Source organism: Pan paniscus, chromosome 8, assembly GCF_029289425.2.
Source record: "Pan paniscus chromosome 8, NHGRI_mPanPan1-v2.0_pri, whole genome shotgun sequence".
Classification (NCBI taxonomy): Eukaryota; Metazoa; Chordata; class Mammalia; order Primates; family Hominidae; genus Pan; species Pan paniscus.
This window is the reverse complement of record NC_073257.2, coordinates 25,835,734-25,863,265: the sequence shown is the minus strand read 5'-3', so window position 1 is coordinate 25,863,265 and position 27,532 is coordinate 25,835,734. Positions and strand designations below refer to the sequence as shown.

Sequence of the window (27,532 nt, the reverse complement as noted above, 5' to 3'; positions counted from 1 at the left end):
ACTGTACTGCGGCCTGGGAGACAGAGTGAGACCCTGCCTCAAAAAAAAAAAAAGATTACTGTTTTGCATTGTTGTACCAAAAATGTGTGTAGGTGTGCCATGTATGTCTGTACTTACATATATAATACATGTATGTGTATACTCTCTGTACACCAGTATATATGGTATATATGTATGGGTGTTTTTGACCTTTTTTGTTGTTGTTGTTGAGATGAAGTCTCACTGTGTCGCCCAGGCGGGAGTGCAGTGGCACAATCTCAGCTCACTGCAACCTCCGCTTCCCAGGTTCAAGCAATGATCTCCTGCCTCTGCCTCCCAAGTAGCTGGGACTACAGGCGCATGCCACCACACCCAGCTAAATTTTTTTGTGTTTTTAGTAGAGACGGGGTTTCACGGTGTTGGCCAGGCTGGTCTCAAGCTCCTGAGCTCAGGTTATCCACCCACCTCAGCCTCCCAAAGTGCTGGGATTACAGGCGTGAGCCACCGCACCCGGCTGTATGTTTATTTTTTTAACTTTTTTTTTTTTTTTTGAGACGGAGTCTTGCTCTGTCGCCCAGGCTGGAGTGCAGTGGCGCGATCTCCGCTTATTGCAAGCTCCGCCTCCCAGGTTCACGCCGTCCTCCTGCCTCAGCCTCCCAAGTAGCTGGGACTACAGGCGCCGGCCACCATGCCTGGCTAATTTTTTGTATTTTTAGTAGAGACGGGGTTTCACAGTGGTCTCGATCTCCTGACCTCGTGATCCACCTGTCTCGGCCTCCCAAAGTGCTGGGATTACAGGCCTGAGACACTGCACCCGGCCATCTTTTTTTTTTTTTTTTTTTCTTGAGATAGAGTCTCACTCCATCACCCAGGCTTGAGTACAGTGGTGCAATCTCAACTCACTGCAACCTCTGCTTCCCGGGTTCAAGGCCCTCCCAGGCCTGATTCTCATGCCTCAGCCTCCCTCCAAGTAGCTGGAATGACAGACGCGCACCACCACACCCAGCTAATTTTTTTGTATTTTTAATAGAGTTAGGGTTTCACTATGTTGGTCAGGCTGGTCTGGAACTCCTGACTCTTAAGTGATCCGCCCACCTCGGCCTCCCAAAGTGCTGGGATTAAAGGCATGAGCCCCCGCACCCGGCCTGTTTATGTTTTTAACTTTTTTCTAATTAAATGTCATGTTTTCTGGCTTCAAAAATGGTGTTAATTGAAGGGTTAACCAAAATAGCTTTTAAATGTACACACGATTACTAAATGTGTCCTAATTAAAGAAATGTTGAAAGAAGTGTGCCTTAGAACCAGAGACATTTGTTGCCTGGTGCCTAGGAGCTATCAAGTAATGATTGCTGCTGCTGGGGGTGCGGTGCGGGGGTTGGGGGTGGGTAGTGGTGTGATAACTTAGGTTGTCTTTCTGATGGAGGATGTCAGTATTGCTGAAAACCTTCCAGCAAGTTTGCCCATTGCCTCCTGGTCATTAAACCTAAACTGTTCTGTCTAGTATTTAAGGCTTCCCCGACCCTGTGGCATTTTCCTCTGTTCCCAGTTACCATCCCTCTGGACCGTCCCTCTGTCTTTCCATTTGAAACGCTAGTTTTTCAAGGCCTATGGGCATCTCAGGCTCACCCCTTCTCTCTTCCTTCCTTGAAATGTGATTGGTGATTTCTAAACCAATCACTGCAGACCAATGCTGTCCAAAAATACAATGCAAGCCACATGTGTAATTTTCAAATTTAAAGTAATATTTTTAAAAACCCGATAACAAAAATCAGGTGGAGTTAATTATAAGCTATTTTATTTAGCACAATATATAAAAATGTCTTTTCAGTATGTATATATAAGACATTATTAATGAGATGTTGGTTTTTGGTACTAGGTGTTTAAAATCAGTTGTCTGTTTTATACTTACAGCACCTGTTTGTCAGATGCGCAGCCACCCCCTGTGTCTAGTGTCAACCACATTGGACAGCACCAGACCCTATTCTAGTAGACTATGGTGGCACAGGTGTGAAAGAGAAACCATGGATAACAGAGCTGCTTTTCAGCCCTAGGGGCGTGCTCAAGAGTCCCCCGTTACTCTGATCAAAGGACTTGCTAAGTTTAGAAATAAAGCGCTTTACAAATCAAATGTATGTAATTCAAATTTAAGATTATTCAAATTAAGAACATTTAAAGCTAACATTCAGCAACAATTTTAGTGTCTCTTTCAGTAGTCCTCCAGTTTAAATGGAAGCCTGAAAGAAAACTGCCTCTTACTGTTTTCCAAAGTGAATAATAATATACTCAGAATAACCAGTTGTCGGAATTATCCATTTAGGGAGAATCCATTGAGTTAAAGAGTGGTATTTCTATTTAGGTGCTAAAGAGTGTGGTGAGACAAATTTCTGAGAGGTTGTGCCCATGGGCTGTTTACGTGAATTATCTCACACGTTCTCCTCTGACAAATGAAAACTGATCCAGTGCCTGAAATTGTTGAAACTTGCCATTCTGAACTTCACTTCACTTCTCCATTCCCTAAGCGAGGTCTTCCAGCAAGAGTTTCTGCTTTGTTATGTAGTGTGATAAAAATCAGCCTGTCTTCACAGACTATGGCTTTTTATTGAGTGCGATTTCATTTTTGCGGCAGGAAAGATCTGGTGCCTCCATGACCGGCCTCTGTGAGGTCTGCTGCTGTCATGAGACCGAGTGAGGCAGTGCTTCACGGCCCTTTCACTTACGCAGAATATTAAAGGTCGTTTTAGTGCGATTCAGATATGATTTAAACTTGTTTGAAATTCTGAATTTACAGGGTAGATTCAGGCACATAATTTGCTTCCTTTTGTCCTCATTCTGGCTTTTTCCCTGCTTTTGGCTATTGGGCTGCAAAGTAGAAGTACAGCATCCCCCTCTGTATCTGCGGAATCCTCGTGGGGGATTCAACCAACCACAGACTGAAAATATGCAGGGAAAGAAGTGGATGGTTGCATCTCAACATGCACAGACTTTTTTTTTGTCTTGTCATTATTCCCTAAACAGTACAGCATAACAAATACTTACATCGCATTCACATCATATTGGGTGTCATAGGTGATCTAGAGATGATTTAAGGTATGTGAGAAGATGTGTGTAGGTTATATGCAAATATTGGGACATTTCAAATCAGGGATTTGAGCATCTGTGGATGTTGGTGTCTGTGGGAGTCCTGGAACCAGTCCCCCACAGATACCAAGGAACAGCTGTCCTCATAAGAGGACAGAAGAGTGTCCTTCTGAGGGGTGTAGGGCTGCTCACTGTGTTCAGCTTTCTTGGTGGGAATGCTAGTCTGAGTTTGTAAAATGCCTGCATTACAAGTAATTTTGAAAGGAGTACAGCCTTATCTCCAAGACAAGGAGTAGCCTATCTTGACTACTACTGGTGGTCTTGGGACTCCTCTGACATAGATGCCAGAGTGTTTATATCCAGGCTTGATTGGAAATTTCCGTTGAATTGTCGATTGGGATTTGTCCTTTCATTTCATCTGTGTGTGTCATTTTCACTTTTGACTAAAATGTATAAGTAATAATAGCATTTTTCAATGTAAAAATATTTTACATAGTTTCTGATGGGACAATACGATAATGTCTATAAAGATGTACGCAAAATAACTATAGTTAAGATAACCCAAGTTCCATTTATAGGATTCTCATCTTCAAAGAAGTTGTATATGGTACCAGTCACACGCTACAGTAATACAGTAAAATAATAAAAGTCATACAGTGAAAAAGATTTTTATTCAAGGCATCATTAAGGATTAAAACTATGCCATATTGGAGTTGAGTCTTGATGAGTAACATTTTCATTGGTATTTTCCATCCTAAGCTGGATATGTTTCACGTTTATTTCAGTTACGCTTCTTGATAGGAAACACATGGCTTCATTGGCAGCCTGCAGTTTCCATAAGTATCTTATGAGCTCTTCCTGTTCAGAGCACTGGTGATATAAAATGAAATGGCTTTCCCGTTTTATTTTTGGATGCTAATGACTTCCATCTCCACAGGCATTGGAATGGATACTTGTGTCATTCCTTTGAGGCATGGTGGGCTTTCCTTGGTTCAAACCACAGATTACATTTACCCGATCGTAGACGACCCTTACATGATGGTAAGCGTGAGCCGATGTGTTTTTGTGACTGGAAGGGCTTATTCGTTTGGTTTGGGTTGTGGCTGGGGTTTTGTATGTATCTGTGGGGTTTTGGTTTTATTTCTGTTATATCCCGACTATACTGCCCCACCCTACCCAGACTCCTGCAGTTGCTGAAGTCGGGCCTGTCCCCTGCCCACACTTGGCACTGGGCATAAAGCAATTAGGGAGGAAGCAGGGAAGGCCCTCTGCTGCTGTTGCACCTGAGTACATGCTGTGAGTAAGAACACCTCTTGTTTAGTAGCGTGTCAATGGCCTGTTTTTGTCATTTTCTTCTTTCTTGCACCTTCTCTTCTTTGACATTGGTAACCTCCATCACCCCTGTGTTTTAGGCTGGAGATGTTACTGTCCTCTGTAATAGGACTGATCCTAAATGTTTCCTTCAAGAGATTAAGGAGCTAGTATCTCATCACAATTAGATGCCTCAAACATTAATTCGGATATCTGGTTAATTCACTCAACCCAGCCACCTGCACACCCACCACCGTGTGATGTGCCGCTGTACATAGTAGGTTTCTGACCACTGAGTTAAAGTTCCTGGCTACTGATGATACACTGCTGAGGTGTGTTCCCCAGTTGTTCACTGCGTAGTTGCAGCCAGCCACCCTTTGATCCACCCAACCTTTAACCCCAATTTGCTACCACCCAGGAGGAGCCAGTGGAGAGACTAGGAAAATCCGGTTTGCTATAAAATGCCAGGTGTTTTTCGTGTGTGGCAAGGACAGTGGGATCAGGCTGCACTGTAGGGACTTTATCATGAGGCAGCCACGTGGGGGGTGTTCACCCTCAGGTACCAGTGACAAATACCAGATTATTGGAAACCTATATTTCTTCCGCACATCCGTCCGTTTTCTCCTCTGGAGCAATACTCTTGAGACTGGGCAGGTAAGCCACAGCCCAGGTCCCACATGACCAGGTGGCAGGGATGGCTAAAACCACAGTCCATTGTTTTCCAGCGTCTCCTAAAATGAGAACACCCAGAACAGAAGGGGCGCTAAATCACCACCCCCCTAACTAGCGATTGGCTTGTGCGAGTTGTAGACCACCTGTTGGCCTTGTGGACTGGCTTGATGGTACTGAAAGTGCGGCCACACCACAGATGGTTGTTGAGCTGCATTGCTGACCTCCAGGAATGTATAAGAAAGCATAAAGCAAGCAATTAAACAGCCATTGGAAATGATAACACTTGGGAGTTTGATTATCCTTATGTCAGAAGGAAAATTTGTATTTTCTCTTTATTGTCTACAAAAGATAAAAATTTAGATAAGGGCAACTTAACTTTTAAAAATCTCCAGTGGCAATAAAAAAATCTTCATTACCACATTTCTGTTGAATTGTATTTTAAAGTTCCTAATAAAATGACATCATTTACTGGGAAATGCTTCTTTTTCTTTTGAAAACAATATGACTTCAGCCCTGGGTATTTTTTTATTTGTTTCTTAAGGTGATTTTTCTGTTTATCTCATACATCCTTGAAAAGAAGCTACAAAATTTTTTTTTGTTTTTTTTTTGTTGTTGTTGTTTATTGACAGAGTCTTGCTCTGTTGCCCAGGCTAGAGTGCAGTGGCACGATCTCAGCTTACTGCAACCTCCACCTCGCAGGTTCAAGCAATTCTCATGCCTCAGGCTCCCAAGTAGCTGAGACTACAGGTGTGCACCACCATGCCCAGCTAATTTTTATATTTTTAGCAGAAACAGCATTTTGCCATGTTGGCCAGGCTGGTCTTTAACTCCTGGCCTCAAGTGATCCACCTGATTCGGCCTCTCAAATTGCTGGGATTACAGGCGTGAGCTATCACACCCAGCCTAAGCTGCAAACATTACTTAATCCAAGTGCACAAAGACTATCTCCGTCTCTATAACCACTAAAGCCAGCCATTTTTAGAATCTGTTTGGGATATGTGGCTGTTTCCAACTTTTCTTTAGGAGAGTTGTTTGCAGGCTTTTTCGCTCCATAGCTCTTCCCCCAAGACTGTCGGTTCTAACCTTGCTTCTCCTCCTCATTCGCTGCACATATACCCCTTCCCCTATCTAAATAAATTGCAGACTTCTAAAATTTAGAATGGAGAAAAACTGGTACATTCTTTGTCCTGCACAAGAAAGAGGTGGTAACAGGAATGTCTGAGAAAAAACGAATGGCCTAGTGACTCTGTGATGCAGGAAAGGTTGCCAGTCTGCAAATCATAGAAACTGAGGACCCCATCCCAGTAGCTGCTACTCCTGGAAAGTCCCCACGTTCTCTGTGGAGTCCACTCCATGGCTCACTCAGTTTCTGCAGATGGAAAGTCCCCGGTCGTCCTTTCTCACGTTTCCCTCTCTTCCCAGGGCAGGATAGCGTGTGCCAATGTCCTCAGTGACCTCTATGCAATGGGGGTCACGGAATGTGACAATATGCTGATGCTCCTTGGAGTCAGTAATAAAATGACCGACAGGGTAAGTAGGAGCTACCCGGCTGCTGCCTGGTCCGTGTTGTCCCGGTGGCATCTCTGGCCTTGGTTAGACTTGGTTTCCCATCTAGAAAGCGAGGAGCCCAGGCCATATGGCTCCCTGCACTCCTTCTGGCTCTCCACTTTTTGGCAGTTACCAGTAAATTAAAATGAGGAAGCCTGGCCTATTCATCTCTGCACTTCTGCCACCTGCTCCCTTTCTCTCTTCCCAGTAGACTGAAACCAAGGCTTTTTTTTTTTTTTTGAGACAGGAGTCTCACTCTGTCGCCCAGGCTGGAGTGTAGTGGCGCAATCTCAGTCCACTGCAACCTCCGCCTCCCGGGTTCAAGCAATTCTCCTGCCTCAGCCTCCCAAGTAGCTGGGATTACAGGCATGTACCACCACACCTGGCTAATTTGTGTATTTTTATTAGAGACAGGGTTTTATCACGTTGGCCAGGCTGTTCTCGAACTCCTGACCTCAGGTAATCCACCTGTCTCAGCATCCCAAAGTGCTGGGTTTGCAGGCGTGAAACACCGTGCCCGGCCCAAGGCATTTGTGTATATATTTTTTTGTTTTATTGAGACAGAGTCTCACTCTGTCACCCAGGCTAGAGTGTAGTGGCACAAGCTCAGCTCACTGCAACCTCCACCTCCCAGGTTCAAGCGATTCTCCTGCCTCAGCCTCCCAAGTAGCTGGGATTACAGGGGCACACCAGCACCCCCAGCTAATTTTTATATTTTCAGTAGAGACGGGGTTTCACCATGTTGGTCAGGCTGGTCTCGAACTCCTGAGCTCGTGATCCGCCCACCTCGGCCTCCCAAACTGCTGGGATTATAGGCATGAGCCACCGCGCCCGACCTGTGCATTTTTTAAAATAAAGTTTTGGCCATAGTAATGGTGCCTCAGTGTGAATCAGGCACAGCCTTACAGATGTGGGACACGTGGCACTTAGAGGGCACTCCCTCTGCTGTGGCTGGGGATGTCGTGGATGTAGATGGTGACAGGGGATAGGGCCACCAGGGGCTCACACCTCTGTGTCATCGCCTAGCATTCTGTGCCCTTGCTGCCTGAACCTGTTCTTTGAACCAGAGATGAATTCCCATTTAGATAGACAGGTACTTGTTTTTGTCCCAAGAGCCCCCAGCAGTTTGCCCTGCCTTAGAGAAACTTGAGTTTCCAGTAGGCTCTTTCCTGCCCTTGAACATGGGCTGTAGTCATCAGTGGTGCATGGTGGTCTTGGCGCAGGCTCTGTCAGTGTGGGTTACTCATAGCCTGCAGCCAAGCCTTGGTAGGATGGATGCCTACTGCAGGGCAGGGGACCTGTGCTTAGGAAGCCAGTCTTGAGATTCTCGAGGAGCACTGGACAGCTGGCTTCCAGCAGTCATCAGACCTAGGGCTGGTCCTGTGCACTGAGTCCAGACAATGTTGGTGTCTGGGCTTTATTTACATTGTTGTCTAGAACATCTTCCAGCATTGGATAAAATGATGACAATGTGAAATATTTTCTAGCTTTTGTTTTTGTTTGTTTTTGAGACAAGATCTCCCTGTGTTGCCCAGGTTGGAGTGCAGTGGTGTGATGAGAGCTCACTGCAGCAGCCTCAGCCTCCCGGGCTCAAGACATCCTCCCACTTCAGCCTCTGGAATAGCTGGGACCACAGGCACATGCCACCACACCAAGCAATGTTTTTTTTTTTTTTTTTTTTTTGAGATGAAGTCTCACTCTTGTGCCCAGGGCTGGAGTGCAGTGGTGCGATCTTGGCTAACTGCAACCTCTGCCTCCCGGGTTCAAGCAATTCTCCTGCCTCAGTCTCCCAAGTAGCTGGGATTACAGGCGCATGCTACCACACCCGGCTAATTTTTGTATTTTTAGTAGAGACGGGGTTTCACCATGTTGGCCAGGCTGGTCTCAAACTCCTGACCTGAGGTGATCTGCCCGCCTCAGCCTCCCAAACTGCTGGGAATACAGGCATGAGCCACTGTGCCCGGTCACCCAGCAATTTTTACATGTTTTGTAGAGAAAGGGGTCTGTCTGCGTTGCCCAGACTGGTCTTAAACTCCTGGGCTCAAGCTCTCTGCCCACCTCGGACTCCCAAAGTGCTGGAATTACAGGCCTGAGCGATTATGCCTGGCCCCTAACAACCTTCCCTGTCTGTAAACTTTGAGGACTTCCTTTAGGATTTTATGGTTCTTTTTATAACGGTAAGTGTAAAAACCTTCTTTTCTGGGTTTTGAACAGAATTCTTTGACTTTTTATTTGTACCTTTTTCAACCTTAGGAAAGGGATAAAGTGATGCCTCTGATTATCCAAGGTTTTAAAGACGCAGCTGAGGAAGCAGGAACATCTGTAACAGGCGGCCAAACAGTACTAAACCCCTGGATTGTCCTGGGAGGAGTGGCTACCACTGTCTGCCAGCCCAATGAATTTATCATGTAAGTTGATTTTTGTTTCATATCACCTGACCTGTTTTTCTCTCTCCTCTCTTTTTAAAAATTGATGTATTAAGGTCAGGTGCAGTGGCTCACGCATATAATCCCAGACTTTGGTAGGCCGAGGCGGGCAGATCACCTGAGGTCAGGAGTTTGAGACCAGCCTGGCCAACGTGGCAAAACCCTGTCTCTACTAAAAATACAAAAATTAGCCAGGCATGGTGGCGCAAGCCTGTAGTTTCAGCTACTCTGGAGGCTGAGGCAGGAGAATCGCTTGAACCCCAGGGGTGGAGGTTGCAGTGAGCTGAGATCATGTCCCTGCGCTCTAGCCTGGGCAACAGAACAAGATTCTGTCTCCAAAAAAAAAAAAAAGACAAGAACGCAAGGCTGGGCGCGGTGGCTCATGCCTGTAATCCCAGCGCTTTTGGAGGCCAAGGCGGGTGGATCACCTGAGGTCGGGAGTTTGAGACCAGCCTGACCAACATGGAGAAACCCCATCTCTACTAAAAATACACAATTAGCCGGGCATGATGGTACATGCCTGTAATCCCAGCTACTTGGGAGGCTGAGGCAGGAGAATCACTTGAACCCAGGAGGCGGAGGCTGCAGTGAGCCAAGATCGCGCCACTGCACTCCAGCCTGGGCAACAAGAGCGAAACTCCATCTCAAAAAAAAAAAAAATAGATGTATTAAGATATAATTTGCGTACTATACCATTCACCCATTTGAAGAGTCAGTGGTTTGGAGTATACTCAGAGTTGTACAGCCATTACCGGAGTTGATGTTAGGATGTTTTCATCACTGCAGGAAGAAACCCCATCCTCCTCTGCTCTCACTGTTCACTCCTCCTGCTCCATCCTGGATTTTGTCACTTAGCATAGTATTAGCATACTTTTAAGGGTCATCTATTTTGTAGCATGTGTCAGTATTTTAATCCTATTTTTAAGACATTTTAGATGTTTTTGTTTTTGTTTTTGAGACGGAGTCTTACTCTGTCGCCCAGGCTGGAGTGCAGTGGCATGATCTCGGCTCACTGCAAGCTCCATCTCCCGGGTTCACGCCATTCTCCTGCCTCAGCTTCCCGAGTAGCTGGGACTACAGGCGCCTGCCACCACGCCCGGCTAATTTTTTGTATTTTTAGTAGAGATGGGGTTTCACCATGTTAGGCAGGATGGTCTCGATCTCCTGACTCATGATCCGACCGCCTCAGCCTCCCAAAGTGCTGGGATTACAGGCGTGAGCCACCACGCCCGGCTGACATTTTAGGTTTTTTAGTTGAAGTATAATTCACATAACAAAATTTCACATAACATAGAATTCAGCATTTTGAAGTACACAATGTGTTGGTTTTTAGTATTGACAAGGTTGTGCACCCATCACCACTATCCAATTCCAGAATGTTATCATCACCCCAAAAAGAAGCCCTGTAGCTCACTCCCATTTCCCTCCTGCTCCCATCCTCTGGCAACCAAGAATGTGCTTTTGTCTCTAAGGATTTGCCTGTTCTGGACATTGTATAGAAATGGAATCGTGCAGTATGACATGCTGTGTCTGGCTTCATTCCCATAGCGGAATGTTTTCCGGGTCCATCCGTGTTGTGGCATGAATCAGTATTGCATTCCTTTCCATGGCTGTATAATCCATTGCATGGATGGACCCTGCTTTATTTAGCCATTCCTCAGGTGACGGACCTTTGGGTTGTTTCCACCTATTAGGAATGATGCTGCCATGAACATTCTAAGTTTTTGTGTGGACATAAGTTCCAGTCTCTTGGGTGTATACCTAAGAATTGACTGGGTCATGTGGTAATTATGTTTAACTTGAGGAATCATCAGACTGGTCTCCAACATGGCTGCGCCATTTTACGTTCCCAGCAGCAATGTATGAGGATTCCAATTTTCTCTGTGACCCCTCCAGTACTTGTTTTCCTGTCTCTTTTGGATTCTAGCCAGACTACTGGGTGTGAAGTGGAATGTCTTTGTGGTTTTGATTTGTGTCTGCCTGATGACTGATGAGGCCGAGCATCTTTTCATGTGCTTACCACCCATTTGTGTATCTTCTTTGGAGAAGTTTCTTTCCACGTTTGATGTCTTGTTAAGAAAAGTCAGTCTTTTGGCCGGGCGTGGTGGCTCATGCCTGTAATCCCAGCACTTTGGGAAGCCAAGACGGGTGGATCATCTGAGGTCAGGAGTTCAAGACCACCCTGGCCAACATGGTGAAACCCTGTCTCTACTAAAAATACAAAAAATTAGCTGGGCACGATGGCAGGCGCCTGTAATCCAGCTACTCAGGAGACTGAGGAGAGTCGTTTGAACCCGGGAGGTGGAGGTTGCAGTGAGCCAAGATCGTGCCACTGTACTCCAGCCTGGGTGACAGAGTGAAACTCAGTCTCAAAAAAAAAAAAGATCTAGAACTAGAAATACCATCTGACCCAGCAATCCCATTACTGGGTATATACCCAAAGGATTATAAATCATGCTGCTATAAAGACGCATGCACACATATGTTTATTGCAGCACTATTCACAATAGCTAAGACTTGGAACCAACTCAAATGTCCATCAATGATAGACTGGATTAAGAAAATGTGGCACATACACACCATGGAATACTATGCAGCCGTAAAAAAGGATGAGTTCATGTACTTTGCAGGGAGATGGATGAAGCTGGAAACCATCATTCTAAGCAAACTATCAAAAGGACAGAAAACCAAACGCCGCATGTTCTCACTCATAGGTGGGAGTTGAACAATGAGAACACTTGGACACAGGGCGGGTAACATCACACACCAGGGCCTGTCGGGGGTAGGGGGCTGGGGGAGGGATAGCATTAGGAGATATACCTAATGTAAAGGACGGGTTGATGGGTGCAGCAAACCAACATGGCACATGTATACCTATGTAACAAACCTGCATGTTGTGTACATGTACCCTAGAACTTAAAGTATAATTTTAAAAAATTAAAAAAGAACATCAACTTTATGGTACAACTGAGTCTGAATTCGAAGACATTTATGTCTTCAGGTCTGGTTTTTGGAAAACAAGTTTCTTGCGTAGTCACAGAATTCTATTTTTCAAAGCTGAGAGTGGATACAAATGGTATAGGTTGAGCTGGGGAGCTGGGTGTTGGTATTGAAGTCTGTGGCCCTGGCTTTGTTTTCATCGACTTGGGTGAGTACCTGAGGAGGCCAGCATCGGGGAATGGAACGATTCAGGAGCTCAGCTGCTGAAGCTGCGAAAGGCACAACTCTCAGACCTGCTTCCTGGTAGTGTGAATGCAAGTCTGGTAGATGTTTCATTCGGGGCACCAGTTGTCATCTTTTAGAGGTGCCTTTTTAGTATTGCCTTCTGTCTCTAAGACAGGGACCACCAAGGCTTCTGGGTGCCAGGTAGGAAACTCACCATCGGTCAGTCTGAGTTTGAGAACCTGGAGGCAGAAATCACCAAGACATTAGACCCACAGATTGCCTGCAAATCCACCAAACCCCTGGGCCGAAAAATCCGTCCTGAGTCTCTAGCATATCAGTGATCATAAAGAAGCACTCTCTGTTTCAGAAGCTTTTGAATGCTAGTGGGTCTGTAGTGAAAATTACACATACACTCGTATGTGGTCGAGGGGAAATCTGGGCCTGATGAAACGTTTGAAGGCTAAATGTTTCATTCTTTTTAAAAATATGTATATTATTTTTGAAATGGGGTCCTTGTTGTGTTGCCCAGGCTGGTCCTGAACTCCTGGGCTCAAGTGATCCTCCCATCTTGACCTCTCAAAGTGCTGGGGTTACAGAAATGAGCCACTGTGTCCAGCCTGACGGCTGAATGTTTTGTTCCAGCAATAGCCTCAGTAGCAGGTTGCAAGGCTCTGTCCCATACATGCTGGTAGTTGGCTTCAATTTAAGTAAATGCAAAGGCAGATATATTTTTGACAGATTTTTCCTTCTCTTGTGTTAATAACAATGAGCTCATCTCCTTGGTTAGTTTGGCTAGAACATGCCCTTTTCTTTTCTTCAGGCCAGACAATGCAGTGCCAGGGGACGTGCTGGTGTTGACAAAACCCCTGGGGACACAGGTGGCAGTGGCTGTGCACCAGTGGCTGGATATCGTGAGTAAACCACTGCTGTGATGGGAGGGAGGGGAATGGTACGTTTGCAGGTAATTTTTGTTGGCGGATTTGGGAAATGAGGTTTTTTAGTTTCATATCCAGGGAGTTAATATTAGTCAAGTCCTTAAAGAAATCCTAGGAATTGTTCATAGTCTTTAAATAACAGTTTTGCATATTGAATGCTTGATTGCAGTAGGTAAGCCCCAGCTTGGAGCTTTAAGATTTTTCTGTAAAGAATTTGCTCGGCAGGGGGTTAGCTTTGTTTACTTGGCCCTGAGATAGCTTCGTCTTTCATGTCTTAAACATCACTAAGAAATAATATGAAAGAGAATTGGTGGAAGGCGTAGTGTTTGGGGTATAAATAAAACCAGGGTTATTGACAGTTTAAATTGTTTTATGCAGTTTTTGGTTGTTTTTGTTTGGTAGTTTTGTCTTTTTAAACTGATTAGTAACTCAGAACAGTTTGATAAATAATTCTCTTGTGCAGAATGAATCTATCTATAATGAGGATATGTCTCATGAGTCATTTTTCCAGTGAGCTATAATCATACTTTAAGATTGGTTTTCTTCATTGCCGTAACAACTCACAAATTAATAAGATTGGGGTATATTCTCACATATCATGGTGCATTTAATTTCTACAACTATCATCTGAAACTACCAGTCCTGAGAAACAGTTGAAAGAGAATAATCAATAATTGCACGTCTTTCATCAACCTGGTATATCTTAGCTTTTGATGTAGCAGGGTAGAGAAATTCTCTAAGGCTGCCACGTTCTTTAGCAGTTTTTCCCTCCTCCCCCTGTGATGGGGAGCAGAGCAGAAGGCCACTGCGGGGATGTTGCGCAGAGGTGCCTTCCAGCCCCACCTCCCAGGCCTGAGCTAGCAGGGAACTGGAAGCAGGTGAGGCAGGGAGTGTCAGGGATGGGGGAGCCTTTCTCCACTAGCAGGACACTACACTGCATGTACAGCAGTGCCACCGTGTGTCCCGCTAGACTACACATACCCAATAAATCACAGCATTTGATTACAGAAATGTGGGATGAGAACAGAAAAGACGCCATGCTGACAGGTCTAATGGACACCTAAAATACTATCCACAGAAAAACCAGAGTTGGAAAATTCAGTTTTCTGAATTAAAGTCCCTAGAAGTTAAATAAGAAAAAGTTGCTGTTTTTCTCAGTTGCTAGAAGTAAAGATTAATCACATTTTCCTCTCTTTCTCTCCCTCACCTACATTTCTATTATCAGCCTGAGAAATGGAATAAGATTAAACTAGTGGTCACCCAAGAAGATGTAGAGCTGGCCTACCAGGAGGCGATGATGAACATGGCGAGGCTCAACAGGACAGGTATGACAGGTGGGAAGGGCGCTTCGGTCCCAGGGGTCCAAGACAGTAAATGTCTTAGGCTTTTCTGGCCACATACTGTCTCAGGGTAGGTGGCCAGGTTTTTGGCCAGTGACTACAGACCGTCTTCTCCTGGTACCAGGTTGGCATTCCATAGATCACTGCAGATGGTCCCTGACTTACAGTGCTTTATAATTAAGAAGGAAGTCCTAACTTCTGACATACCAGAGGAACTATTTCTAGAAAGCATTTGTGTGGGTTACCTATGTAAGATTTGGAAGCAAACCATTCAGAATGGAAATTTAGAAAGTTTAAGATACTGGAGCTATTTCCAGAACATAACCTTGGAAGTCTAGAAGTGCCCCCACTCCCACCCATCCCCTGCATTCCTGCTTAGGTGTAACCACTGAATTTTGTGTTTATTTTCTTGCATTTTAGAATATTTTTATTGCACAGCCCTTGTGTTCTTAAGCAGCAAATTAGTTTTGCATTTTTTTTACTTGTTTTATTCACCATTGTTCCTGAGAGTCTCCTTGTTATATGTAGCTGTAGTAGATTCCTTTTGGCTGTGTTGATTTTTCCACTGGCTTCTCTGCTCTCCTTTTCACACTGGGGCGACTGCTAGGGACTTCCTTGGCCCAGCCCTCTGAGGCACGTGTAAGAGATCAGTACTGGCTCAGCTTTTATAGATAGTGCCAAACTGTCTTCCAAAGTGTTCACCACAGTTTACAATGGCACACTATGTTTAGAAAGCGTTTTTTAATATGTCTTCTCTTCCCATTTATTTTATACATTTTTTCTACTATAAAAGAATTACATGCTTATTATAGAAAAGTTTTTAGAAAATGGAAAATAGTACAGAAAAAAGTTGTCCATAGTCCCTCCACCCAAAACAGCTCCAGCTAGCATTTTTATGTATTCTTCCAGGACTTTTTTTCATGTTTGGCTGGTGATTTACTATTGTTGTTTTAAAGTAGTGGTTAGTATAAGTTTTCACTATGTAATGGTTAGTATAAGTATATGTATTTGGAGTGCCTGCTTTTGTTGTTTTGACATGACTAATGTTTCCCATATTATGTATCCTAGTAAACTTTTTTTTTTTTTTTTTTTTGAGACAGAATCTAACTCTGTCGCCCAGGCTGGAGTGCATCGGTGTGATCTCGGCTCGCTGCAACTGCCACCTACCAGGTTCAAGCAGTTCTGTTGCCTCAGCCTTCCCAGTAGCTGGGACTACAGGCACGCATCACCATGCCCGGTGGATTTTTGTATTTTTGGTAGAGACAGGGTTTCACTATGTTGGCCAGGCTGGTATCGAACTCCTGACCTCAGGTGATCTACCCTCCTTGGCCTCCCAAGGTGCTGGGATTATAGGCGTGAGCCACAGTACACATAATTTTTAATGACTAAATAATGTTCTACCAGAGAAATGTACCACAATTATCTTTTACCTATTGTTTTACAATTCATTTGGAAATAAAAATTTTCTGTAATTTGTTGTTACTTGTAAGAAAGTTATAGCCAGGCACAGTGGCTCACACCTATAATCCAGCACTTTGGGAGGTTGAGGCAGGAGGATCACTTGAGTCCAGCAGTTGGAGACCAGCCTAGGCAACATAGTGAGACCCCATCTCGTCTCTTTAGCTGCGCCTGGTGCATTCCTGTAGTCTAAGCTACTCGAGAGGCTGAGGTGGGAGGATTACTTGAGCCCAGGATGTTGAGACTGCAGTGAGTGGTGATCATACCCCTACGCTTCAGCCTGGGTGACAGGGTGAGACCATGTCTCAAAAAAAAAAAAAGTTATAGATCAGAGGAACAGAATAGAGAATCCAGAGGTAGGTCCATATTATAGTCAACTGATTTTTTTTTTTTTTTTTTTTTTTGAGATGGAGTTTTGCTCTTTCGCCCAGGCTGAAGTGCAGTGGCAGGATCTTGGCTCACCGCAACCTCCGCCTTCCGACTTCAAGTGATTCTTCTGCCGCAGCCTCCCAAGTAGCTGGGATTATAGGCGTCTGCCACCACGCCTGGCTAATTTTTGTATTTTTAGTAGAGATGGGTTTTCACCATGTTGGCCAGGCTAGTCTTGAACCCCTGACCTTGTGATCCGCCTGTCTCCGCCTCCCAAAGTACTGGGATTACAGGCGTGAGCCACTGCACCTGGCCTAGTCAACTGATTTTTGACAAAGGAGTAAAGGCAATTCATTGGAGAAAAGAGTCTTTTCACCAAATGGTGCTGGAACAAGTGGACATTCACATGAAGAAAATTATTCTGGATGCAGATCTTACACCTTTCATGAAGATTAACTCAAAATGAATGTTTAGTGTGTTTTCACACTGCTATAAATAGCCAAGACTGGATAATTTATTTATTCATTTATTATTATTATTTTTTTTTTTTTTGAGACTGAGTCTCGCTCTTTCGCCCAGGCTGGAGTGCAGTGGTGCTATCTTGGCTCACTGCAAGCTCTGTCTTCTGGGTTCCCGCCATTCTCCTGCCTCAGCCTCCCGAGTAGCTGGGACCATAGGCGCCCGCCACTGCGCCCTGCTAATTTTTTGTATTTTTGGTAGATAACAGGGTTTCACCGTGTTAGCCAGGATGGTCTCGATCTCCTGACCTCGTGATCTGCCCGCCTCGGCCTCCCAAAGTGCTGGGATTACAGGCATGAGCCACTGTGCCCGGCCTATTATTATTTTTTTGTAGACAGAGTCTCACTGTGTCACCCAGGCTGGAGTGCAGTGGGGCGATCTCGGCTCACTGCAACCTGTGCCTCTCAGGTTCAAGCGATTCTCCTGCCTCAGCCTCTGGAGTAGCTGGGATTACAGGGCGCACGCCACCACACCCCACTAATTTTTGTATTTTTAGTAGAGACGGGGTTTCACCATGTTGGTCAGGCTGGTCTTGAACTCCTGACCTTGGCCTCCCAAAGTGCTGGAATTGCAGGCGTGAGCCACCATGCCCAGCTGACTGGGTAATTTATAAAGGAAAGAGGTTTAATTTACTCACAGTTTCACATGGCTGCGGAGGCCTCAGGAAACTTACAGTCGTGGCAGATGGTGAAGGGGAAACAGGCACCTAGGTTCTTCATGAGGCAGCAGGACAGAGAAGAGCAGGGGAAACTGCCACTTACAAAACCATCAGATCTCATGAGAATTCATTCACCCTGACGAGAACAGCACGAGGGAAACCGCCCTCATGATTCAGTCACCTCCCACCAGGTCCCTCTCTTGACATGTGGGGATTACAATTCGAGATGAGATTTAGGTGGGGACACAGAGCCAGACCATATTGATGATTCGTAGACCTAAATAAAACACAACAATATAAAACTGGAAGAAGGTAACATCAGAGAAAATTTAGGTGGCTTTGGGTTTGGTGATGACTTTATAACACCAAAAGCACTATCTATTTAAAAATTGCTAAGTTTGGCTTTATTAATATAAAAAACTTCTGCTCGGTGAAAAACACTGTTAAGGAAATGAAAAGACAAGCCACAGACTGGGAGAAAAATTTTGCCAAACACATACCTGTTCAAGGTCAGGTATCCACAATATACAAAGGACTCTTAAAACTCAATAATGAAAAACAACTCAATTTAAACATGGCCCAAAGACCTTGACAGACACCATGAAAGAAGATAACGCAGATGGCAAATAAGCATAAAAGGAAACCTTCAGTGTGGTACGTCAATAGGGAACTGTAGATTAAAGCAGTGATTGAGATGCCACCACATACCTGTTAGAATGGCTAAAATCCAAAACACTGAGAATAGCCTGGGCAACATGGTGAAACCCCATCTCTACCAAAAAAATACAAAAAATTAGCTGGGCATGGTGGCTTGCACCTTAGTCCCAGCTACTTGGGAAGCTGAGGTGGGAGGATCCCTTGAGCCCAGGAGGTCGAGGCTGCAGTAAGCTGTGATCGCACCACCTCACTCCAGCCTGGGTGACAAAGTGAGACCCTGTCTCAAAAAAAAACCCAAAAACACTGATAATACCAACTGCTGGCAAGGATGTAGAGAAACAGGAAGGAACTCTCATTTATTACTGGTAGGACTGAAAACTGGCACAGCCACTTTAAAAGTCAGTTTGGCAGTTTCTTATGAAACTAAATATGTTATTATATGATGCAGCGATTGTGCTCCTTGATATTCACTCAAAAAAGTTGAAAACTTACATTCACACAAAAGCCTGCAGACAAATGTTCATAGCAACATTATTCATAATTGCCAAAACTTGGAAGCAGCCATTCATTTCTTCAGTAGGTGAGTGGATGAATGGATAAACAAAATGTAGTGTATCTGTATGATGGAATATTATTGAGCAGTAAAAAGAAATGAGCTATCAAGCCATGAAAAGATGTGGAGGAATCTTAAGTGCATATTACTAAGTGAAAGAAGCCAGTCTGAAAAAGCTCCATACAGAAGGATTCCAACTGCATGACATTCTGCAAAACTGTAGAGATGCAGAAAAGATCAGTGGTGGCCAGAGGTTATCGGAGAGGAAGGGGATCAGGTAGAGCACTGAGGATTTGTTACTTCCTACTTAATTTCTTTCTAAACGCAAAACTGCTCCAAAAAATAAAGTCTATAAATTTTTTAAAAATTAAATAATAGGTCGGGTGAATGGATAATTAAATAATAGTAGGTGAGTGGATGAATGGATAAACAAAATGTAGTGTATCTGTAGTATGGAATATTATTGAGCAGTGGCTCACACTTGTAATCCCAGCGCTTTGGGAGGCTGAGGCAGGACGATTGCCTGAGCCCAAGTGCAGTGAGTTATGATCATGCCACTGCACTCCAGCCTGGTCAATAGAGCAAGACTCTGTCTTTTAAAAAAAAAAAAAAGGAAATTTAAAAATAAACTTGCACGCAATTCACCTTTAGCAGGAGTACCTTGATGCTGAGCAAGGCCTTCTTAAAAAGTGCTGGTCTTGGCCGGGTGTGGTGGCTCACATCTGTAATCCCAGCACTTTGGGAGGCCAGGGCGGGCGGATCATGAGGTCAGGAGTTCAAGATCAGCCTGGCCAATATGGTGAAACCCTGTCTCTGCTAAAAATACAGAAATTAGCTGGGCGTGGTGGTGCGCACCTGTAGTCCCAGCTATTCAGGAGGCTGAGGCAGGAGAATCACTTGAGCCCTGGAGGCAGAGGTTGCAGTGAGCCGAGATCGCACGACTGCACCCCAGCCTGGATGACAGAGCGAGACTCCATCTCAAAAAAGGAAAAAAGTGCCAGTCTTTGGTTTTAGGATGGTCTTGGCTGGTTTACCTTCCACTGAGATCATAATCCCTCTGCATAGTTTTTTTAGTTTACTGGAAAACTACTATTGATTGAAGCTTCTGATAGTTTTCAGGTGGCTCAAACTGAAATAAGAACTTTTGGAATTTCACTATGTCTTTGGTTGATTTTACATTGCGTTTTCATTATTCCGATACGTCATCTCCCTGACAAGTAAGGAAGTTGCAGATTAATTGTGGACGTAAGATTTTTGAGTTGAGGAAAGGTGTTTTTTCTCAGAGTCGCCCCCTCTCTCTCCCAGCTGCAGGACTCATGCACACGTTCAATGCCCACGCCGCCACTGACATCACGGGCTTCGGGATTTTGGGCCATGCACAGAACCTGGCCAAGCAGCAGAGGAACGAGGTGTCGTTTGTAATTCACAACCTCCCGGTGCTGGCCAAGATGGCTGCGGTGAGCAAGGCCTGCGGAAACATGTTCGGCCTCATGCATGGGACCTGCCCGGAGACTTCAGGTACAGGATGCTGGGCGCGTCTGAGGACTAAATAGTGAGGCTAACAGAAGGCTCAGCGAGAAAGCAGCAGCCCCACCCCGAGTGGGCCCCCACTCTGTTCGAGTTCCGTGCTGCTGACCTCGGCCTCCGCAGCAGCTGGTGCCTTTCCTCCTCCCGGTGGGTCTGGTCCCCGCCATCCTGGGCGGATCCAGCAGCCTTGCTGAAGTTGAGTGGCCTGTGCTCTTTTTGATGCAAGAATATGGTGATGGGGTAAATAAGGTAGCATTCAATTTTTACCGAAAGCTTCGCATTTGAAATTAACTGTAATACCCCTAGGTTACTTTGAACAGGTGATATTTTTTTCCTTGAAAATTGTCTAACGTTGTTTAAGAATGATAGAGAAAAAAGGGGCCAGGTGTGGTGGCTCTTGCCTGTAATACTGGCACCTCAGGAGGCTGAGGCAGGCACATCAAGTGAGGTCAGGAGTTGAAGACCAGCCTGGCCAACATGGTGAAACCCCATCTTCACTAAAAATACAAAAAAAAGTAGCTGGGCGTGGTGGTACATGCCTTTAATCCCAGCTGCTTGGGAGGCTGAGCCAGGAGAATCACTTGAACCTGGGAGACAGAGGTTGCAGTGAGCCAAGATTGCGCCACTGCACTCCAGCCTGGGTGACAGAGCGAGATTCTGCCTTAAAAAAAAAAAAAAGAAAAGAAAAGAGAATGATATAGAATAAAAAAGAATGCAATAGGATATTATGTCTTTAAAGTGCCATTTTTCTTTTTTCTTAGATGTGCAGTAATTTATTAGAGGAAACATAAATGGAGGATAAACGGGAGATGGAGCAAGCGTAGGTAGAGAGAGCCGTCAGACAGCAGTGCAGGTCTGACACCATACGCCCCAGTAGTTTGACTCCTAGGGAGCTTTTATATCCCTTATCATTTTTCTAAGCTTAAGCTCCTTTTGTTTCCTCATTAATTTGGTGGCCACATCTGTCCGGAACTTGTGAGACGTCGTCCTCTTCATCATGGCAGATGCTCCAGCATGGCCTGCCGGCCGCCGAGGCCACCACCCACAGCCTACAGGCTCGCCATCGCTCGTTCCCACTCCCGCAGCCCCAGCTGGAGCCAGATGGCGCATCCTCCTGAAGTACCATTTTTCTTTTGCCCTCTTTGTTCCCTTTACCTTTACTGTTTTCATCTTTTAAGTCTCCCTGTTTTTCCCTTTTTTTCGGTTTCTCTCTTTTTCTGTTTCCTTTCCTCTAGAACTCTAGTTTTCTACCCGCAAAAGAGTGGAATCACCTTAGGATTTTAAATATACACATGCCGGCCAGGCCTGGTGGCTCACGCCTGTAATTCCAACACTTTGGGAGGTCGAGGTCAGGAGTTCGAGACCAGCCTGACCAACATGGTGAAACCCTGTCTCTACTAAAAATACAAAAATTAGCGGGGCGTGGTGGCGTGTGCCCTGTAATCCCAGCTACTCCAGAGGCTGAGGCAGGAGAATCGCTTGAACCCGGGAGGCACAGGTTGCAGTGAGCCGAGATCGCCCCACTGCGCTCCAGCCTGGGCGACAGAGTGAGACTCTGTCTCAAAAAAAAAAAGAAAAATACACATGCCTAGCCCCAGCCTCCCAAAAACGGTGGGATCCATCTCGGGTGGGCCTGGGCCTCAGCATCTGTGAAGGCTGCCTGGGAGATTCTGTAGTAGGCCGGGGCAAGGGACCACAGTGCTGGGACCACAAAGCCCTGGTCACGTCGACCTGTGCTGTGGCGAGGGGGCTTCAGGACTCTGCCAGGCCTCTCACCGCCTTTATAGAGGACCTTCAGCCTCCCGTTTAAAAAAACAAACCATTTTCTAGAAGTAAGCTCCAACAGGGCAGGGTTTTTTTCCCCTGCTGGTTCAGGCTCTGGCCAGGACAGTGTCTGCCACATAATTGGGCACTGAATGGAAATTGAATGAATTGACGAATGTTACCAGCCATTTAAATTTGTTTCCTTTCCTCAGAAATAGGAAGTTTTTAATTTTATGATGGAGTTTTCCTCTTGTCACCCAGGCTGGAGTGCAATGGCGCGATCTCAGCTCACTGCAACCTCCCCCTCCCCGGTTCAAGCGATTCTCTTGCCTCAGCCCGAGTAGCTGGGATTACAGGGCTGTGCCATCATGCCCAGCTAATTTAGAGACGAGGTTTTACCATGTTGGCCAGGCTGGTCTTGAACTAACTCCTGACCTCAGGTGATCCACCCACCTCGGCCTCCCAAAGTGCTGGGATTACACTTGTGACCCACCATGCCCAGCCACAAGGTTTTTACATTTTGTAGAAGTAGACTACAGTTTTTCCTCATCATCTTATTTCTACTTAGAGAAATAAAAAATTTTGGCCAGGTGCAGTGGCTCACGCCTGTAATCCCAGCACTTTGGGAGGCCAAGGTGGGTGGATCACGAGGTCAGGAGATCGAGACCATCCTGGCTAACACGGTGAAACCCCGTCTCTACTAAAAATACAAAAAATTAGCTGGGCGTGGTGGCGGGCGCCTGTAGTCCCAGCTACTCAGGAGGCTGAGGCAGGAGAATGGTGTGAACCCGGGAGGTGGAGCTTGCAGTGAGCCGAGATCACACCACTGCACTCCAACCTGGGAGACAGCGAGACTCCATCTCAAAAAAAAAAAAAAAATTCTGGCCTATTTACTGGAAAGAGCAACAAAGGTTTATTTTAATGTATTTTATAGTGTTTGTCTTTTGGATATAATGACAGAGTCATGACTGGAACCTAGATACTTTGGGGCATACACTGTTTCATGAGTCTTAAATTTTCTAAAAATACAAAAAAGCATTCTCGGTAAAATGAGAGAGTCAATGTAGAGAATCAAAAGTTCCCTTTTGTTTGTCAATATTTGTTTCAGTGTAGCTTGGAAAAAATAGCTACCACATGGGTTATTGAAGCCCCAAACACCTTACCCCTACACAGTGTTATGTGGTTCACGAATAGGTCATTTTCACAGTTGAAAGTTGGAGTGTATATGTGTGTGTGTTAGGAGTTTACTAGCAATTGCTTAATTACAGCATAGAACAGGCCTCTTAGGCTGGGAGTGTTGGTTCATTCCTGTAATCTCAGCACTTTGGGAGGCCAAGGCAGGTGGATTGCTTGAGTCCAGGAGTTTTAGACCAGCCTGGACAACACAGTGAAACCTTGTCTCTACAGAAAATTAGCCAGGTGTGGTGGTGCACACTTGTAATCACAGCTACTGGGAAAGCTGAAGTGGGAGGGTCACCTGAGCCAGGACATTGAGGCTGCAGTGAGCTGTGATTGTACCGCTGCACTCCAGCTTGGGCCACAGAGTGAGACCCTGTCTCAAAAAAAAGCTGCTTAGTTGAATGGGAAGAGCTACTTGCATATAGGTGGCAGCAAGTTGTTGATGGAAGTTGGATCTCTGCAGAAGCAGCAGAGGCAGAGAAGCTGCTGTCATGTCAACACTAACAGTCATTCTTGTTTTCTTTTGCCAGGCGGCCTTCTGATCTGTTTACCACGTGAGCAAGCAGCTCGGTTCTGTGCAGAGATAAAGTCCCCCAAATATGGTGAAGGCCACCAAGCATGGATTATTGGGATTGTAGAGAAGGGCAACCGCACAGCCAGAATCATAGACAAACCCCGGATCATCGAGGTCGCACCACAAGTGGCCACTCAAAATGTGAATCCCACACCCGGGGCCACCTCTTAATCTAGACAGAAATAGCTGTTTGGTTTTGTTTTTAAATAGATCTATTTCCCTTATCACTTCAATTAAAGACTATAAACAACAAAAATCTCATTGTGTCTACACATCGGGGTGACCTTAGGTTGGTTTGTAAGTGGATACAATTAATAAAATAAAATCCATTGCCTTTTTTTCCTGTTACATTAACTGAAGATGCACCTAATCTTGAGGCAGCTTCTGAGTTGAGAATTATATTGTTATCCAATACTGTTGATTCATTTTGAATCTTTAGACACTTATCTCTTGCCGCATAGGCTCTTTTTAAAGGTGCTTTCACATAGCACAGGCATTACCCGTAGTCGTGTCAAATAGCAGTTGGTGTCTTCATTTTATGTATATTTATCATATAAGTCTGATTTTTTTTTTTAAGCGTCTTGAATGGTTTTCTGGAGAGACAGCATTGGTAAGTGGCACATGACGGTATCCCAGTCATAAGAGGGTTGCATGATTCCTTTGAGTGTTTGATTTGAAAAGCCTAGTCTTGTCTCTCAAGAGCATCTCGGACCCAGAACATTCTCCAGTAGTGCATTCAGTTCAACACAGCAAGTGCTTCATTGCATGGAAAACACTTTGAAGACAAAAAAGAAATCTTATTTCTTTTTTTGTAGCCTTCCTGATATTTACAGTAATACCATTAACTGTTTTATCGATAACAAAAAAGGATACTTTTTGCAATGTGATTAGATGTTCTATAGTGCTACAAGGAATTGCCTTCCAAATGGAGGTTCATGTATAATACTCATTTACAATTCAATATATAATTACACAAATAATTTTTAAATATAATCAATAATAAAGACTGTTCTGTGGATGGTAGTGTTTAATACATTTTATATTTTGTATAGTGATTTCAGGCCTTTTGTTTTCTTAAAATCAGGAGCTATTTGGCCTAATTCTTAGCATTATTTTGTCCTTTGCGCCAGTACTTTTTTGTGCACGCTTTTTGTGATCTGTGTTAAAAACCTGCATTGCCAACATTGCAGCTCGAACTTAAACTTGTTATTCAAATAAATATTTAATTTTTTAAATTGCTCTTGTATAATGAGATGCCCCTTTTAGTATTATTTTAGAAGCGTTGGGAGGGTTTTGCCTAAAGTACAATTTATCGGGAAAAACTAGATTTTAGTTTTATAAAACTTTTAAGTCTTTCATGGGACCTATATTTTCTTGAATTAAATTTTGTAGTTCTAGAATAAATAGGCAATCTAAAAGGGTGTTCTCTGTGTTTCATAAAGTGGAGGCTTCCTTATATTTTAACCTACTAAGCAATGAGGAGGGATTCCTGTCATTAAGCACAAGGGCGCTGGATCCTCAAGTGCCCATCTTCATGAGAGAAAAAGCAGCACATCCTGCCCATTTCTGGTGCTTTCTGCTCGCAGGCACCAAAGCCACACATGTAAACTGACTTCTTGCCAAAGGAAATGACCCCTGGGAAGTTCAAGCTCCTGGAAGAGGCTTTAACTCGGACGCGCCCTCCTCCAGGAACCAGCGGGCCAGGCAGCCTTCATGCATGTGTAACTGGACCTCCAGCCATAAGCATGGTGTGCAGTATGGAAGAGCCTGCTACGGAACTGAAATTGATTGGACATTTTATAGGAATTGATACAGATGTTGGTCCTCAAAAGCTACAAACCAGTGGTCTGCAAAATAAAGTGTGTTGGAAACCTCTGAGTAAGATAAACCTACTGTTGAGCTTTTTTTTATTTTATTATTTTTTTATTTTTTTAAATAACGATGACTGAACTTCAGTGTAGCCTGTGCCATGAGAGCTGGTGTTTTCCTCAGTGGCAGGCCTATTGAGAGGAGGGAGCTAAGTGGAGTATGTACTTAAGGAAATAATATTTGTGAAGATTGATATTTATAAAGAGAAAATGTTGGGTACTTAGAGGTCCGTGTAAGTCTTATGATCCCAAGAGGAAGAATTTGTATTTAAAGCAGTGTTGGCTGGGCATGGTGGCTCACACCTGTAATATCAGCACTGTGGGAGGCCGAGGTGGGCAGATGACCAGAGGTCCAGAGTTCAAAACCAGACTTGCCAACATGGTGAAATCCTGTCTTTACTAAAAATACAAAAATTAGCTGGGTTTGGTGGCGCACACCTGTATTCCCAGCTACTGGGTAGGCTGAGGCACGAGAATCGCTCGAAGCAGGGAGATAGAGGTTGCAGTGAGCAACCTGCAATCACACCACTGCACTCCAGCTTGCGCGACAGAGACTCAGTCTCAAGAAACAAACTCAAGCTCTTTTGAGACTCAAGTCTCAACAAGCAAACAAAAACCAGTATTGCATAGTGGCCCAGATCCACCTGTGTTAGAATCACCCGGGGTGTTAGAAGGCAACATTCCTGCCCCTGATTTTCCAGATTCACAGAATCAGAATTTCTGGGGTGTGGGACTTTGGGAATATCTTAAATAAGGACCCTATGGGGCTATGGCCAAAAAAGTTTCAGAACCATGGGTGCAGCACACCAACATGGCACATATATACATATGTAACAAACCTGCACGTTGTGCACATGTACCCTAAAACTTAAAGTATAATAGAAAAAAAAAAATTGATCTCAAAAGGAATGTTGCAGAGGAAGGCAGGGAAAGTAAGAGGACCTGGTTTTGCAACTTTTTTTTTTTTTTGAGGCGGAGCCTCACTCTGTCAGCCAGGCTGGAGTGCAGTGGTGCGATCTCAGCTCACTGCAACCTCTGTCTCCCAGGTTCCAGTGATTCTCCCGCCTCAGCCTCCCGAGTAGCTGGGATTACAGGCGCATGCCACCAAGCCTGACTAATTTTTGTATTTTTAGTAGAGACAGGGTTTTGCCATGTTGGTCTCGAACTGAGCTCAAACGATCCGCCTGCCTTGGCCTCCCAAAGTGCTGGGATCACAGGTGTGAGCCACCATGCCCAGCCTTTTGCAACATATTTTGCAGGAATTTTTTCCTCGACCATTCTCTTACCGACCATTCCGACCAAATCTTGACCATTCTGTTTACTTCCCACATCTGAGCTACGGCCCAGCAAGGCAGCAGAAAGACCTGTATTTTGGAAGCTCCATGAAGACTCAAATGATTGTCACTGAATATTGGAGTTCTTGGCAAAATCTATGCAGAACATTTTAAAAGTCAGTGGACAGGCCAGACATGGTGGCTCATGTCTATAATCCTAGCACTTTGGGAAGCTGAGACAGGAGGATCACTTGAGCACAGGAGTTCGAGACCAGCCTAAGCAACATAGTGAGACCTCGTCTCTACAAAAAATAAAATTTTAAAAGTGAGTGGAGAGTAAGTAGTCGATTTGACTTTCTGGTAGCACTTTAAAACTTCACACTGAAGCGTATTTATCTTGGTATACTGATTTGTTTTCTGTAAATCATATAGTATAGTTGCATCCAAAAATACAGTCTGTTAGAATGCATAGAATTAGTGAATACAACCTGAGGCAGCTGGATCATGGTGGAGTCATTCAGGCACTAGGAATAATCTGAAGGAATATTGAAGCTGCTTATTTGCACAGGCTGTGTTGAGGTATTGTGTTTCAGTCCAAGAAAAATTGAAATATTGTATAAGCAATATGTACTTTTTGGCTCAGTCTTTAAAAATAGTTGATTATAGTCTTCCAAGTTC

At 44.6% G+C, this 27,532-nt stretch overlaps 1 protein-coding gene across 3 annotated transcripts in view; it reads left to right on the top strand.

Annotated features, from left to right (window-relative positions):
• Positions 1–25,600, top strand: part of SEPHS1 (selenophosphate synthetase 1) — a 31,086-nt gene extending 5,486 nt beyond the window's left edge. For 2 of the 3 annotated variants that reach the window (XM_034929975.4, XM_003806751.5), the window contains exons 3-9: positions 3,995–4,098; positions 6,463–6,570; positions 8,842–8,996; positions 13,000–13,090; positions 14,340–14,439; positions 19,974–20,186; positions 23,669–25,600. In XM_034929975.4, the coding sequence (XP_034785866.1) occupies positions 3,995–4,098; positions 6,463–6,570; positions 8,842–8,996; positions 13,000–13,090; positions 14,340–14,439; positions 19,974–20,186; positions 23,669–23,883 (986 nt within the window). In that variant the 3' untranslated portion in view covers positions 23,884–25,600. The remainder of the gene's footprint in view (positions 1–3,994; positions 4,099–6,462; positions 6,571–8,841; positions 8,997–12,999; positions 13,091–14,339; positions 14,440–19,973; positions 20,187–23,668) is intronic. The other variant, XM_034929976.4, reaches the window with a different exon arrangement.
• The last annotated feature ends 1,932 nt before the right edge of the window (positions 25,601–27,532 follow it).